This window comes from Leucoraja erinacea, chromosome 3 (genome assembly GCF_028641065.1).
Source record: "Leucoraja erinacea ecotype New England chromosome 3, Leri_hhj_1, whole genome shotgun sequence".
NCBI lineage: Eukaryota > Metazoa > Chordata > Chondrichthyes > Rajiformes > Rajidae > Leucoraja > Leucoraja erinaceus.
This window is the reverse complement of record NC_073379.1, coordinates 1,811,699-1,829,121: the sequence shown is the minus strand read 5'-3', so window position 1 is coordinate 1,829,121 and position 17,423 is coordinate 1,811,699. Positions and strand designations below refer to the sequence as shown.

Here is a 17,423-nt window from a genome sequence, read left to right as displayed (position 1 = left end):
GGTCCCATCTGCTTTGACCTTCTGGATCATTTTCAGGACATTTACTGAACTGCATTCATCAATCTCATTGATTACCAACTCAAAAATACCTTCAACTCAAATGTGTCAGTTAGGATTTCCCTGATGCAAAGCCATACTGAATATTCCCTCATGATTCTAATAATTTCTGAATCACAGATGTAAGGTTTACTGGTTTATCGTTCCCCAGCTTGGAACAATGTGAGCTATCCTCCAGATTTCTGCTACCTTGCTTGTGGATAACAAATGTGAAAAAATCTCCATTATGGCCTTAGCAAAATCCTCCTGTGTCCCACATAGCCTTCGGTAATACTGTAGATCTTACCCGGTCCTGGGGATTTACACACCATTATTTCCAAGACATCCAAAATACCTCTACCTTCTACATGGTTCAGACTATCAACATATCATCTCTCATTGTACTCTCTATCCTCCACACCTTATTATTCAGCAAATATTTATTGTATTATCTGGTGGCATTTAATATACATTTTGTGCAAAACATTTAGAAAATAGTCATGCCCTAGAGGCCAAAACTGAGGAGCAGAAAATGCATTGTTTGTGAAGCCTTAATGTAATGTTTCTCTCGTGCAGCATATGTCCTGCAGATGGTTTGGCTTGTAGAAATACGTGTTTTTAACCAAATACATGCATTTCTTGGAAGATAGGATCTTTAGTGGGAATTAAAGTAAAATTTGGGTAAAATGCAGTTTTGGATTGTTGATGTATTGATAGTATCTTTTATTTTGATTTCCAATTAGTAGTTGGTTTCTCTGAGGGTTTGTGTCCATTGTAAATTTTGCTTATTGTGAAGTGATAATTTGGTTTTAAAAAATAAACACTGCGTATGTCTCTTATTTTTACCCTACAAGGATGAGTATGAAGAGCTCCTACGTTATGCAGTGGTAACTCCAAAGTGGGACTCTGGTGGCGTCAGACAGTCGCTTTCTAGCACTAAGCCTGCAGCTTGTGATAAAGATTTAGATGCAGTAGAAGGTGACTAGCATCAGAATTTTGCATGTCTTATTAAAACATTCTTGTCCAAATCTTTTTTTTAAATTGCACTAACAAGCAAATTGTATTACAAGAAGAGATTGTCTGGGCAACTTGGTCAGCTTGGACAAGTTGGATCAAAGGGTCTGTAAAGGCAAATCATAGTTTGCTGTAGTAAAATGTATTTTAATAAGTATCGTTAGAAATGCAGTTTTGACATCTATCGGATTAGTTGAGTCTTCATTTTAAAAATTACTGTATGTGTCAAGTTGGCTCAGTGATAATAAACTTGTGCTTTGATGAGGATATTGTGGGTCCAAACCTCATTTCAGCAATGAAATGTAATCTAGGGCGACTCTTGCCCAGAATGACGGCATCTTGTTATGGCCTGGGTTTGTTATGTCATTCCCCTTTTTTTAACTGAAACAGTTGTCCCTACAATTTCAAGTTAACTTTGGTAGCTTACTTCACAGATCTCTTGTTTATTCTGGTCCTAGAAAGTAGCTAGTTAATGCTATCTTAAATTTGAACTTTGCCAGCAGACTTTTGTGTCTATCTTTGATGAATCTTGTTTTGTTCTTCTAATGACATCCTCTAAATGGATATGCTGCATCGCCATAAACAATCATCCTTGTCACAATGGATGTTAATATTTGACAGAGGCTTAACAACCCCAATTAACCTTTTTAAGCTGCCAACTTTTAATGTACAGTTTGAATGCATGTCTTTTACTTCGATTTTAAAATGCTCTTTTGAGGGGGTAGGTGGAGTGATCATCAGCATGAACAATTACTTCTGATAATTATGGAATTAATTTCACTGTTATTTAAGGCACTGTGCTGTAGCTGGTAGAGTTCCTTCCTCAGTGTCAGTTACTCAGGTTCGATCCTAACCTTCAGTACTGTTTGTGTGGAGTTTGCACGTTCTCCCTGTCACCATGTGCTTTCCCCCAGGTTCTCTGGTTTCCTGCTACAAAGCAAAGACGTGGGTTTATAGGTTCATTGGCCCTCTATAAATTGTCCCTAATGTGTAGGGAGTGGATGAGAAAGTGGGATAACATGAAACTAGTGTGAACGGGCGATTGGTGGGTGGCTGGTCTTGGTGGGCTGAAGGGCCAGTTTCCGTGCTGTATCTCTAAACTAAGCTAAATAACTTTTTTAGCGATGAGTGGCTCTAGGTTAGGGCTTTGGGTCTAAGTTTAAATTCCATTTGTAATTTGGTATTATTGAATTGTGTTTGAATAGACATGACACTGCATCTACCTTATAAAAAGAATGCGCATGCCTAAAATGAGAACATTTCACTTCACTCCCTCCCCATAATTTTTTTTATTTTAAGTGGATAAGTAATTCGCACCATAGAGAACCTAAGTGAAAATTATCAATGTGAATTATCTGCATTGATATTCCAGCAGGAACGTCATCAGGACAGAGGAGGAACAAAAGAACACAGACTCCAGGCACACCATCTGTCCCGGAAAAGTCTGATTCAGCAAAAAAGGGGCAATCATTAGGTAAAAAAAAGTTTTGGGGGGGGGGGGAAGGGTACATAGGATGAATTCGATAATATTTTCCCATGGCCAGCACAGTTTAATTGCATTGGTATTGCAATGCTGCATACAATTAATTGAATTGGTTTTGCAATGCTGCATGGTTCTGATGCAAATATTCAATTGAACTGACAGGCCACTGGCCTGTTCAATCAGATGTGATGAACTTTTTAATTATTTTGCTAATTTTTAATGGAATGCAGTTGTATTGCATTTGCTTGAAGGCCTTACAAACCTAAAATATAAGGATGTTGTGGGTCCAATCCTCGTTCCAGCAGTACAATATAATGGTTTAGGGTAACACATGCCCAAAATGGTCCAGATATAAGCCAGACTTTTTGTGGAGATATAACTACCCTTAAAATCTATTTCAAATTTCCTCCCTTTCAGCTTAAACCTTCAAAGGTATCTTGATACCTCTAGCATGGGGAAACAATTTCTTATCTATCCTATCTATGCCTCTCATCATACATACTACTACCAAGACCCCTTTGCCTCCTATGTCCAAAGAAAATAAGCTGAGCCTATCCAGTCTCTCCCCATAATTAAGGGGGGAATTAAAAGTATTTCATTGTGTAAGATTGAACTGCAGATGCTGGTTTACATCAAAGATAGACACAGAATACCAGAGTAATTCAGCGGGTCAGGTGACATCTCTGGAGAAAAAAGATTAGGTGACATTTTGGGTCAGACGTTTAATCAGACTGAATCTGGGAGGGGCTAAATTATGATTTAACCTAATTTAGGAATACAGCATGGAAATAGGCCCTTTGGCCCACCAAGACCAAGCCACTCATCGATCATCTGTTCACACTATTTCTGTGTTATCCCACAGAGTCCCTCCCTGACTCGCCGTCTGATGAAGGGTCTCGACCCAAAAAGTCACCTATTCCTTATCATTATAGATGTTGCCTGACCTTCTGAGTTACTCAAGCATTTTGTGTATCTGTCTAAGAGTATTTGATTGTCATGTGTACTTCGTCCGCTCGTGTGTCAGACGATGTCGCTCGCTGTTGGCTTCTGTCGTCGTCCAACATGTTGACAGAATTGTCGCCCGACGCGTCACAGAGTGCGTCGCGTCGTCACTTACAGGGATCGTCGTGAGGAGGTTCTGTCATGTGTACTGAAATGGAACAATGAAATTCTTGTTTTCAGCAGTTGGCCAATCCAAGAAATTTCCTGGTGAATCTGCTCTGCACACTCCAACACAATAACATTCTTCCTATAGTGTGGTGACCAGAAATGCACACCATTCTCCACTGATCCAAGCAGGGTTTTGTAGAATTGTAATGTAATGTTCCAACATTATATTCTATCCCCAATCTATGAATTCTAGCATGCCATATGCCACCTTTGCCACTCTTATCTACCTGGTGTTGTCACTTTCATGGAATAACGGACTTGCACCATGTGTGTCTCTCTGTTTTTTGACATTCTTTAGTGCTGAGCTGCTACTGCAAATATCCTATCCCTATTTGACATACCAAAAAGCATTGCTAATGCTCCATCCACTTTTCCAACTGGTGTATATCCTGCTGCAGCTTTGGACAGCCTTCCTCTTTATCCGCAGCATCAAGTTTTGTGTCATCTGCAAACCTATGAATAGTACCTCCAAGTTGACACACATGTTATTAATATCTATTGCAAACTGGACTGATCCCTGTAGTACACTACTAATTATACATTTCCAATCGGAGAATCATCCTTCCACCACTAACCTCTTCCTCCTATCATTAAGCCTCTTTTGCTTTCCAGTTAACCAGTTTGCATTTGATTCCATATGCCTTCATCTTCTGGACCATCCTAATTTACTGATTGAGCTGCCTTCACCTTTCTCCTTGATTACCACCTCAAAAACAAACCTCAAATCAAATGTGTGAGCAGGATTTCGCAAACCCAAAGCTTTGCTGACTCTTCCTTTTGATTTTTCTCCAATCTCCATATCATGGATGTAAGTCTTACTGGCTTATAGTTCCCAAGCTTATGCCTGCTACTCATTTTAAATAAAGGATCAATGTGAGCTATCCTCCAGGTTTCTGCTAGCTTGCTTGTGGTTAACAAATGTTCAAAAATCTCCATTAGGGCCCCAGCAATGTCCTCATGTGCGTCTCGTAACATTCTGTAATCGATCTTGTCCCGTCTTGAGGATTTACCTACCCTTATTTCTAAGACATCGAAAATGCCTCCATCTTTTAAAAATGTTTCAGGCTATCAACATATCTCTCATTGTACCCTCTATCCTCCACACCTTATTATTCTGAAAATAATTATTTTATTATCTGTTGGTATTTAATCTACATTTTGTTAATTAAATACAAAATTATTTTTTAAAATTAAAAATTACAAAAATAATTTTCTAACAAAGCAAAGACTGGCTGGTTTACAGGTTAATTGGCCCTTTATAAATTGCACCTAATGTGTAGGGAGCGGATGAGAATCCAAACTGTATTTCTAAACTAAGTTAAATCATAATTTCAGCGATATGGCACTGGGTTTGGGTATGTTCTTTTGACTTTGGGCCTTTTAAAATCCAATTGCAATTTGGTATTGTTGAATTGTGAAAGAGCCATTTTGACCCTGCATCTAACTTTTAAAAAGAATATTCGTGCTGAAAATGAGAAAATTTCTCTTCATCAAGTTCCCTCCCCTTAAATTTAATAAACTTTAAGTGGACATGATGTAATTCTTCACCAGAGTGAAACTTATCAAATAGAATTATCGTAATTGATTCCAGTAGGCACGTCATCAGGACAGAAGAGGCACAAAAGGCAACTGACTCCAGGCACAACATCGGTCCCTGAAAAGCCTGATTCAGCACAAAAGGGGAAAACACCAGAAGGTAAAAGAAAATTATGTTTTTGGGAAAGGGTACACAGGGCTCTCACTTTTTTTCTCTGTTGCCAGCCGGGCAACCTAGGCAGCTTTTTGGTTGCCAAATGACAGTTTAGGTGGTCATTTAAGACGGCTTGCATGACGTGTGCAATAATGTGCTCGGACGAAGTGCGTAGTTACCAGTCGGAATTATGCTCAATGAAGCATTCACATATTATTTCTGCTTGAAATAAAGTCACAAGCTAAATATAATGGACTGTTCGAACTACTTCCCTCCGGCAGACGTTACAAGGCCTTCTGCGCCCGAACCTCCAGAGTCGGGAACAGCTTCATTCCCAGAGCTATAGCAGCTCTGAACTGGCCTTGCTGAGTGTCTCCCTCGGATGGTCACGTCGCACAGACACGTCTGCACTTTAATCTGGTTGAACTGTTTTGACTATTTTACTGTTGTAATGTTCTTTTTACAAACCATGTTCTCGGGGTATCTAAATTTTATTAGTTATTTAAGTTATGACATTGGATGGAAGCTGCATACCAAATCTCGTTGCGCTTATGTGCAAAGACAATAAAATACATTATTATTATTAGTATATTCACAAATCAAGACATGATATATACCACAATGACATGCAGCAAAATTATCATACAGTATCTCAACTCTTTTTACACGTTGCAATTAATGCAATTTCTATTTCTTTCCACTTCCAAACAAAAATGTGGTTGGATTATTCAGCCTATGATCACCCTGTGTCAATGAATCCTGGACCATGGTTACATATATGCTTAACCATGCACACTACAGATTGATGCAAGCATGTTGTCTGTGAAGGACCAAAAATTATCATGACATGGCCATAGCATGGGTTATTATTGCTATTGGTACAGAAACACTCTTGCTTCCCACATAATATATCCACAACAAAATATACAGGTTGCAAGGAAATTTCTAAAGGCATTTTATTATAATAGCTGTTAACCGACTATACCCATCTGACAGGTTAAACATTACACTAACTGACAAGAGATGGCCAAAGGACATATCTGCAGCAAGTGTTCTTTTGGTAATCTGTTTAAAGGTGTCAAAACGCCACATTTCCGGACATTCAGATTAGATCTATGTGCTGTGAACAGCAATGAAGATACCCAGTTGGTACGCACCAGATTAAAAAAAAAATTATTGATAAATCCTGTTTCCATCATTCCCACTTCAGAATTAACCTTAAAATTTCAACTGAAATATCTCCTGACCAAATTTGTGATGTTATGACCGACTGAGACCGGCAGAGCATCACCAGAGAAGACACCCAGCAACTGGTGATGTCCATGAATCGCAGACTTCAAGCAGTCATTGCATGCAAAGGATATGCAAAAAAATTCTAAACATGACTACTTTCATTTACATGACATTGCTGTGTCCCAAACATTATGGTGCCCTGAAATGGGGGGGGGGGGGGGGGGGGGACTATGTATAAACACTACTTTAATTTCTACATGGTGAAACGAAAATGAAAAATGGCCTATATTAAAATCTGACAATGTGCACTTTAACCGCATGTGATTTTCTATTACAAATCTCAAATTGTGGAGTACAGAGGCAAATAAATAAATGATGGGTCTTTGTCCCAAACATTATGGATGGCATTGTAGGTAGGATCAAAAGTTTCAAAAGCCCAGCACAGACGCAGGTGTTGCACTGACATTGAACTGACATGCCATTGGCCTGTTCACGTGGACATGATGAACATTTTTATTATATTTAATGAACTGCACTTGTATTGCACTTGCTTGGAGGTCCTGAAAAACCCGTGACGCTTCAAATTTTGTTTACCAACATTTTTTAAACAAAACAAATTCCAGAATCTGTTCATTATACCCATACCATGAGTAAATTGTTTAAATTATAAGATGGTCAATCTAGTATTCTGAAACTGAGCAGTCACTTCTATGCATTTGATTTGTAATCCACAAATGACTTTAGAAAATGTGATCAGATGAGGTTGAAAGGATTCTGCATCATTGTCTTTTTTTCATCCAGTTTTCTGAGAGGCTTGTTCTTTCAGAGGTGATCTGTCACCATATAAGCCTCTAGCTATTCTGTTCCACATTAATGCTCTAAGTATTTTGTTTATTTTTGCCTATTTGTAGTCTAATTTGGGAGGGAAAAACTGAATTCCACTTAGTGAGGTGAGAGTAACTGCTCTTGATGTAAAGGCAGCATTTGAGAGAGTGGAATCAAGGAGGTCTGAGGGTAAGGGTAAAATTGAGATTCTGACCAAGTCTAACTAAAACTCACAGGGTATTAGCGAATGCACACCAACGACTGAAGACAACTTGCAGAATGGAAGGTGGTTGTGGCTCACTTGGAGTCGGCATGCGTGGTAGTTCGAGGCTGAACTTCATTCCTTTTTTATGGGATCTGGATTTCAGTTTTCCCTCTGAATAATTCAAAGGTTATAACCACTTGACTGTGTGCAGCTATGCGATTTTCCCTGTAAACCTATATTGCCGGTGGAACAAGGCCTGTTGAGAATGGTGAAGCAAAAGGAATCTTGAGTTTAATAAATAGAGACATAGTCTACAAAAGCAGAGAAATTATGATATGTTAATTATATAGAAAGCACTGGTGAGGCTGTTGTATAATATTCAATTTACACCTGTATAATGGTGTACATTATACACTTATAATGTTCAATTTTGGTCTCCCAACATTAAGAGAAAGGGTTCCAAAAATGAGAGCCTTGACAATGTTGAGACTGCAACAACTGAAGTGGTTCTCCTTGGAGCAAAGGGGATAGGATTTGATAAAGATATCCAAGGTCAGAACTGTTTTGGATAGAATAAACAGAGGTAGTCTGTTCAGTTTAGCAGACTATTTGTAGACTGGAAGACAAAGGTTTAAACCTTTGGGTCAAAGAACAAGGGGATGTGATGGAGTTCACCGTTTACTGTCTTGGAAATCAATTTGTATGAGAGGGAATAATGTGTTGGACTATGGGAAAAGAGTGGAGCAATGGAGTAATAGGTTTGGTCTGACAACTGACAAGAATCTGCATTGGCTTAATGAGCTCAATTGCTGCCTTTTGCTGTAAACATTCTGATAAGTGCTTCTAGATTTATTTTGAGTATAATTAAGATGGCAATCTGACTAGTCCTACAATTTACAAACAATGTTTCTGTTTTTACACTTTCACACATGATTCCTTTGTTCTCTCCACATACTAGTTTTAAGATCTGATGAAGAGTTCTTAACTTGAAGTGACAACAATTTTTCTTACCACTGGTGCATCTTGATGTATTTGAGAGCCTCTAGCAATATCTGTGTTTGTTTCTTTTCGTGTATTTCCAGCACTTTGTTTCTATTTCAGATGTCCAGAATCTATAGTACTTGGCTTTTGATTGTGTTTCTAGAGCTTTGGTTAAGGAAGGAATGTTGGTTATGGGTACTGACAGCACATGTTCTTGAATTGTACCAGGCATGTTTTAATAATTGGAATGAAAAGGTTGATTGAATGGGCACTAATTCTTGCTTTGCTCCATGATTGTAAACTTGAGGAACCGTAAATTGTATTTGCAGCCTTTTCTAATCAGTGATTCTTTAAGTGGTCACAGTTATCTTTACAGATCCTGTGGTGCCATTCATTCGCAGTTAGCAAGGTCATTCTACGAGCAGAGAGCTTGTAGATGCACACTGTGAAAATCAGCATGGTCCCTGTAATGTGTGACTGGCAAGATCAGGCGTTGTGCTGGTAGTCTTTTATTTGTGCTCCTATCTTGTAGTCGTACAGTGCAGAAATAGACCCTCCAGCCCACTACCCATTTACACTAATCCTACTTTCTTCCTGCATCTCCATAAACTCTGATTGCACTACTCGCCTACACACTTTGGTCAAATCAAAATTATCAATTAATTTATCAACCAGCACGAGATGTGCAAGGAAATTGGATGCAGCCCACACAGAAAACACACAAACTGAACAGATGTCACCAGAACTCCGCATTCCTAGATGGTTGGAGCCAGCAGCAGCTCTATAAGCTGTGACACTGTCGCCCCAAGTACTTTGCAAAAGGGTATATGCGTTAGTCACACAGCATAGTAACAGGCCCAACTTGCACACTTTGACCAAGATGTCTCATCTACACTAGTCCCACCTACCTGCGATTGGCCCATATGCCTTCTAAACGTTTCCTTTCCATGTATCTGTCCAAAAGTCTTAAATGTAGTTTTTGCCCTGCCCTTGAACACATCCTATGACGGCTTGTTCTACATACCCACTGTATGTGAAAAAGTTTCCCCTCTGATTCCTATTAAATCTTTACCCCTCTTAAATCGATGCTCTCTGTTTCTCTCTGAAAGCAACTGTATTCACCCTATCTATTCCCTCATGATTTTATATATCCCCATAAGATCACCCTTTAGACTCCTTTGCTCCAAGGAATAAAGGCATCCTCATCACGCCACATGGGCACTATCTTTCATCAACATCTTCTTGATGATGTATCCTTGCCAATTTGATAATCTAGATTATTATCAATTGAACACTCGTTACTAGTCTCAGCTGTTCCATCCAAAAGAGCCAAATAGATTTCCGCATTTCCTGTCAACTAATCCCCTCTACTCATCAAGAGATTACTTCCAATCCCATGCACTATCACTTTGTTTTAACTTTTGTGTGATACCTTATGGAAGACCTTCTGAAAATCTGAATAAATTTCATGCAAGTTCAAGTTCAAGTGAGTTTATTGTCATGTGTCCCTGTATAGGACAATGAAATTCTTGCTTTGCTTAAGCACACAGAAAATAGTAGGCATTTACTACAAAACAGATAAATGTGTCCATATACCATGATATAAATATAAACACACATTAATAAATAAACTGGTAAAGTGCAGAGTTTTGTCCGAGCCAGGTTTAATAGCCTGATGGCTGTGGGGAAGTATTCCTGAACCTGGTTGTTGCAGTCTTCAGGCTCCTGTACCTTCTACCTGAAGGTAGCAGGGAGATGAGTGTGTGGCCAGGATGGTGTGGGTCTTTGATGATACTGCCAGCCTTTTTGAGGGACTGCGATAAATCCCCTCGATGGAAGGAAGGTCAGAGCCGATGATGGACTGGGCAGTGTTTACTACTTTTTGTAGTCTTTTCCTCTCCAGGGCGCTCACATTGCCGAACCAAGCCACGATGCAACCGGTCAGTATGCTCTCGATTGTGCACCTGTAGAAGTTAGAGAGAGTCTTCCTTGACAATCCGACTCTCCGTAATCTTCTCAGGAAGTAGAGGCGCTGATGAGCTTTTTTTGATAATTGCGTTAGTGTTCTCGGACCAGGAAAGATCTTCAGAGATGTGCACGCCCAGGAATTTGAAGTTCTTGACCCTTTCAACCATCGACCCGTTGATATAAATGGGGCTGTGGGTCCCCCTCCTCCTTCCAAAGTCCACAATCAGTTCCTTGGTTTTGCTGGTGTTGAGGGCCAGGTTATTGCGCTGGCACCATATGGACAGTTGCTCGATCTCTCTTCTGTATTCTGACTCATCCCCATCAGTGATACGCCCCACAATAGTGGTGTCGTCAGCGAACTTGATGATGGAGTTACCACTGTGGTTCGCTACGCAGTCATGGGTATAGAGTGAGTACAGCAGGGGGCTGAGCACGCAGCCTTGAGGTGCTCCCGTGCTGATTGTTATCGAGGCTGACACATTTCCACCAATACGAACAGACTGTGGTCTGTGGATGAGGAAGTCGAGGATCCAGTTGCAGAGGGATGCGCAGAGACCCAGTTCTGCGAGTTTGGTAACCAGTTTGGAGGGGATGATTGTGTTAAATGCCGAGCTGTAATCAATGAATAACAGCCTGACATATGAGTTTTTGTTGTCCAAGTGGTCCAGTGCGGAGTGGAGGGCCAGCGAGATCGCATCCACCATTGATCTGTTGTGGCGGTACGCGAACTGCAGTGGGTCCAGGTTTTTGTCGAGGTAGGAGTTGATTTGCTCCATGATCAACCTCTCAAAGCACTTCATCACCACCGGCGTTAGTGCCACTGGTCGATAGTCATTGAGGCACGTCACCTTACTCTTCTTGGGCACCGGTATGATTGATGCCCTTTTAAAGCAGGTGGGGACCTCAGACCTCAGAAGTGAGAGGTTGAAAATGTCCGTAAAAACTCCCGCCAGTTGGTCCGCACAGGTTTTTAGAACACGACCGGGTATACCATCAGGACCAGGTGCTTTTCGGGGGTTCACCCCTCTGAAGGATTTCCTGACATCGGCCTCTGTGACTGAGACTGAAATGCCATCACAGCGAATGGGGGATCGGGAAGGCACATCAGTGTTCTCCCTGTCAAAGCGTGCGTAAAACGCATTGAGCTCGTCAGGGAGTGATGTTTTACCGACATTCGAGCTGCCTCCTGGTTTTGCCTTGTAGGAGGTGATTGCATTCAGGCCCCGCCACAGCTGCCGAACATCTGTCTCATCCTCCAGTTTGGAGCAGAAGTCCCTTTTGTTTTTTTTGATGGCCTTACCAAGGTCGTATCTGGTCTTCAGGTAGGCCACTGTATCATTGGAGGTGAATGCCCTGTGTCTGGACTTCAGGAGAGTGCGGATCTCAAAGTTCATCCAAGGTTTCTGTTTGGGAAACACTCGGAAGGTTTTTGTAGGGATGCAGTCTTCCACACATTTCTTTATGAAGTCTGTAACGACTGTGGCGTATTCGTTCAAGTCCGTTGCCGAGTCCTTGAACATTGCCCAGTCTACAAGTGTACTTTGTTTTTTACAATGCTAGTTATCTCAAACTCCTACCTGATCTACCTTTCATAAATCCATATTGACGCTGTTGGCACTTTCTAAACAATAGATAATAGCAATTTTCCTACTGCTGGTGGTGTCAGGCCAGCTGGTCAGTGGCTCCTTGTCTTGAGAAGATGGGAGAAGAGCAATAGTAAATCACTCGGATTTTTGACCTGCCCTACATTTAAGGAGGAGGAGGAGCCATCTTGGGGAACGGCTGCTAACCAGCAGCTGGCAGTTTAATTCATTTTTTTTTCCAGTTTTTAGTTAGTTTTGTTTGTCGTTTTTTCGGAGGAATGGGCTTCTTATTGTGGGGGGGAAGGAGGTAACCTTACTTCTAGGTCCCTACCTGGTCGGTGAGGCAGCTTTTTCTCTGGGCTGCCCATCGACCCATCCTCGTGGCCTACCAGCGGGCTTGGAGCGCCGTTTCCTGGTGGGGACCAACCAGCACCTCGGCTTCGGTGGCGGCACAGCGCTGGAGCACCATCACGGAGCGGGCGATGCCTTGCCTTGCCTGGGTCGCCGCGCTGGATCGACGCGCTGGAGCTCCGGTGAGCTGGACCACCGAGAGCAACACCTCCGGACTGCGGGTCTGCGGAGCGGGAGGCGCCGACATTAACATCGGGAGCCTGGGAGCTCCAACTCGGTGCGTCCTTGTCGGCACTTGTCGGAAGCCGACAATCCCCTGCTAGGAAGCGGCCGTTCCAGGTGGCCCAGCCGCTGTGAGGACTCTCCCGACGCCCCGGCTAGAACGGCCAGGAACATGGGGCTTCCGTTGAGGCAACAGCGGTGGCCTTAATAGGCCTGACTTTTGGGAGAACTGGGGTTGGGGACTGGACTTTTGTGGGGGATGATTTTTCTGTGTGTAAGGTACTTTATTAGTCTGTGTCCAAGATGGCTGTCGGAAGAGAGAGTGGACGTTGGCGCGCTTTAGCTGCCGCTGCTCTCTCTTCACATTGTGTTTTTTTTTTTTTTTAATTTTTTGATTTTGTGTCTTTGGAACGATTTCTATCTTTAATTCGTTTATTGATGATGTCCTTATTATTTATTTTTCTCCAACTATATGTTTTTTTTCTCTTCTGTTTAATCTTTGTAAGGTGACCTTGAGATTTGAAAGGCGCCCGAAAATAAAATTTATTATTATTATTATTTAACACTTTCATGACACTTCTCCTGCCGGCTTCTTCCCCTTTTCTGTGCCAGTTCCCCAAAGCCCTCAATTCTATGATCGTTCAATAATTTATTTATTGCCTTTTTAAATATCTTCAATGATTTGGCCTCCGCAACCCTCCCAGATAGAGAACTCCAGAAAGTCACTACCCTTCGTGAATTCAATGTATCTCAATTGTAAATGACTGTAACCAAATCTGGTAATAATGTTTCTTTGTTCAAGATTCTCCTGCTATAGTGAAAACATTGCATCATCTATCCTATTATTCCTTTGTGTGTTTCAATAAGTTCACTCCTCATTCTTCTAAACTGCAAAGAATGAAGATCTAATTTCCTTAGCCAGTCACGTCATCTGGACAGGATATCCTAATACCAGCATATCCTATAAGGAGACTAAACCTGTGGGCAGTACTCAAGGTGTGCCTCAACAATAATTGTAACAACACTTCCCTATTTCTAAACTGACCGTCTTACAATAAAGGCCAATGTATGATTTTCATTCATAGCCACATGCCTGTCTTTTTGTGATTTTTTCCACAACAATGCCCCTGTGTTCATCTCGTCTTTAAGTGGATTAGATTTTTTTTGTTCTCTCTATCTGAGTTTTTATATACCCTAATGCAAAATATTTGTTTAATTACTCTACCATTTTATGTAAGTTGTAAAGATCCACATTAACTTTAGCTTATTTCACTTTTGTATATTTGTAATTTAAAAAAACTATTGTGTTCTTGTTAGATTACTTGAATAATTGAGGGAATGTATTTATTTTATTGCTAAAACCAAACATGGTGGAGTTCATAAATGATAGGAGCATAATTAGGCCATTTGGCCCATCATGTCTACTCCACCATTCAATCATGGCTGATCTATTTCTTCCTCCTAACCCCGTTCTCCTGCCTTCTCCCCATAAGCTCTGACACCCATACTAATCAAGAATCTACCTATCTCTGCCTTACATCCACTTACTTTGCCTTCCGTGGCAAAGAATTCTGCAGATTTGCCACCCTCTAAAGAAATTCCTCCTCGTTCTTTAAAGAAGGTCCTTTAATTCTGAGGTTATGACCTCTAGTCCTAGACTCTCCGACTAGTGGAAACATCCTCTCCACATCTACTCTATCCAAGCCTTTCACTATTCTGTATGTTTCAATGAGGTCCCCTCATTCTTCTAAACACCAACGAATACTGGCCCAGTGCCGTCAAACGCTCATCATATGTTAACCTGCTCATTCTTGGGATATTTCTGTAAATCTCCTGTGGACCCTCCCCAGAGCTAGTACATTCTTTCTCAGACATGGTGCCCAAAGAATTTTGTAAGTTTCTATAAGATCCCCCCTCAATCGCTAGAATTCAGAAGATTGAAGGGGGATCTTATAGAAACTTACAAAATTCTTAAGGGGTTGGACAGGCTAGATGCAGGAAGATTGTTCCCAATGTTTGGGAAGTCCAGAACTAGGGTCACAGTTTAAGGATAAGAGGGAAGTCTTTTAAAACCGAGATGAGAAAATCATTTTTTACACAGAGAGTGGTGAATCTGTGGAATTCTCTGCCACAGAAGGTAGTTGAGGCCAGTTCATTGGCTATATTTAAGAGGGAGTTAGATATGGCCCTTGTGGCTAAAGGGATCAGGGGGTATGGAGAGAAGGCAGGGATGGGATACTGAGTTGGATGATCAGCCATGATCATGTCGAATGGCGGTGCAGGCTCAAAGGGCCGAATGGCCTACTCCTGCACCTATTTTCTATGTTTACTGGCCCAGTGCCGTCAAACGCTCATCATATGTTAACTTGCTCATTCTTGGGATATTTCTGTAAATCTCCTCTGGACCCTCTCCAGAGCTAGTACATTCTTTCTCAGACATGGTGCCCAAAATTGCTCACAATATTCCAAAAGCGGCCTGACAGCACCTTGTAGAGCCATGGCATTACATCCCTATTTTTGTATACAAGCTCTCTTGAAAATAAATGCTCGCATTGTGTTTGCTTTCTTTACTACCGATTTGACTTGACGATTAACCTTTTGGGAATCCTGCACCAGCACACCCAAGTCCCTTCGCACCTCCGATTACTGGATTCTCTCCCCATTTAGAAAATAATCTACGCTTTTAATCATACTACCAAAATGCATGGCTCCACACTTTGCTGCACTATATTCCATCTGCCACTTCTCTGCCCACTCTCCCAACCTATCCAGGTCCTTCTGCAAATTCCCTGCTTTATCTGCACTACCTGCCCTTCCACCTATTTTTGTATCATCCGCAAACTTGGCCACAAAGCCTTCAATCGCTTTATCCAAATCGTTAATATACAGCGTGAAGAACAGTGGACCCAGCCCTGAGCCCTGTGGAACTCCAGTAGTCACTGGCAGTCAACCAGAAAAAGCCCCCTTTATTGCTAACTCTTTGCCTTCTGCCATGCAGGTGACCTGCATGTATCTGCACTATGATACCATGGGCTCTCATCTTCCTTAACAGCCTCCCGTCTGGCACCTTATCAAAGGCTTTCTGAAAATCTAGGTAAACAACATCTGCTGACTCCTTTGTCCTACTATTTACTTCAGAGAATTCCAGCAAATTTGTCAAACAGATCCTTCACACAGACATGCTGACTTCCGCCTATTTTATTGTGACTTGAAACGTGCGAGTTATCTGCCAATTATTTTCTTTCCATGTGAATTTTGAGAAAATACAGCTTAAATACATAAGGAAATGATCATTTCAATTAAGGTGCTAGTATAGAAATCTCAATTTATGGAAGTGCAGGCCTGCCCATGTAATGATGTTAACGTGAATAAGATGGCTTAAAGCCAGTTGTTGTCTCAAGTCATCTGATACTTTGGCAAGAGAAGCAAGAAAACACAAGCATGTTAAAACGTTAAAACCTAAAGCAATTGTTTTTTGGTTTTTTTAAGCATTAATGTTCTGGAGAAAATGATTAACAGCATTTATCATTCTACGTTTTTGCATTACTCATCATTAAAGATATTTAAAAAAAAAAAACTCTGATATGGAAGAGAACAAAAGTTGAGCAAATGAGAAGCATGAATACATTAGAAAATATTCCAGAGAATTATCCTGGAAATTTGTTCTCCATCTTTTCATTGCTGCCTCTTTCCTCCACTGGTACAGCAAGGATTAAATCCATATTGCTGCTTTCGTCACATTTTGATAAGCTTTAACTGTCCTAATTTGAGGAAGGACATCCTAATTTGAGGAAGGACATCCTTGTGATTGAGGCAGTGCAGCGTAGGTTCACGAGATTGACCCCTGGGATGGCAGTACTGTCATATGAGGTAAGGTTGAAAAGACTAGGCTTGTATTCACTGGAGTTTAGAAGGGTGAGGGGGGATCTTATAGAAACATATTAAATTATAAAAGGACTGGACAAGCTAGATTGACTGCTAAACAGCTTCCTGCCACAGGCTGTGAGGCTGCTAAACAGTCACTCTGTACTCAGTCACCTGATTCTGCGGCTTGGCACGGACACTTTAATAACTGGCACTGGCCACTCAAATCAGCTAGGACATTTTTATGATTGGTTTTACTGTATTTTAACGTTGTTGTTTTACCTGCTTTTAACTATTTATACTGTTCCATCAGGGACTGGATTGTTTTTAGTGTTATTATGTGTGAAATGTTTTAAATTTCATGTGCGATGCTCCGGTATTCCCTGGGAAACGTCTTTTCATTTTGCACTGTACAACTGTTGCTTGCAAGATGACAACAAAGGTTGATTGATTGATTGATTGATTGATAGATGCAGAAAAAATGTTCCCAATGTTGGGCGAGTCCAGAACCAGGGACCACAGTCTTAGAATAAAGGTAAGGGCATTTAAGACTGATGAGAGAAAAAACTTTTTCACCCAAAGAGTTGTGAATTTGTGGAATTCCCTGCCACAGAGAGTAGTGAAGGCTAAATCACTGGATGGATTTAAGAGAGAGTTAGATAGAGCTCTAGGGGTTAGTGGAATCGAAGGATATGGGGAGAAGGCAGGCACGGGTTATTGATTGGGGACATGATCACAATGAATGGCGGTGCTGGCTCGAAGGGCTGAATGGCCTCCTCCTGCACCTATTTTTTATGT

The 17,423-nt window shown here is 41.1% G+C and overlaps 1 protein-coding gene across 7 annotated transcripts in view; it reads left to right on the top strand.

Moving 5' to 3' along the window:
- poc5 (POC5 centriolar protein homolog (Chlamydomonas)) overlaps window positions 1-17,423 on the top strand; it is a 76,785-nt gene that overhangs the window by 10,374 nt on the left and 48,988 nt on the right. For 2 of the 7 annotated variants that reach the window (XM_055631342.1, XM_055631322.1), the window contains exons 3-5: window positions 891-1,014; window positions 2,423-2,524; window positions 5,295-5,399. In XM_055631342.1, the coding sequence (XP_055487317.1) occupies window positions 891-1,014; window positions 2,423-2,524; window positions 5,295-5,399 (331 nt within the window). The remainder of the gene's footprint in view (window positions 1-890; window positions 1,015-2,422; window positions 2,525-5,294; window positions 5,400-17,423) is intronic. The other 5 variants (XM_055631349.1, XM_055631334.1, XM_055631328.1 and 2 more) reach the window with 5 other exon arrangements.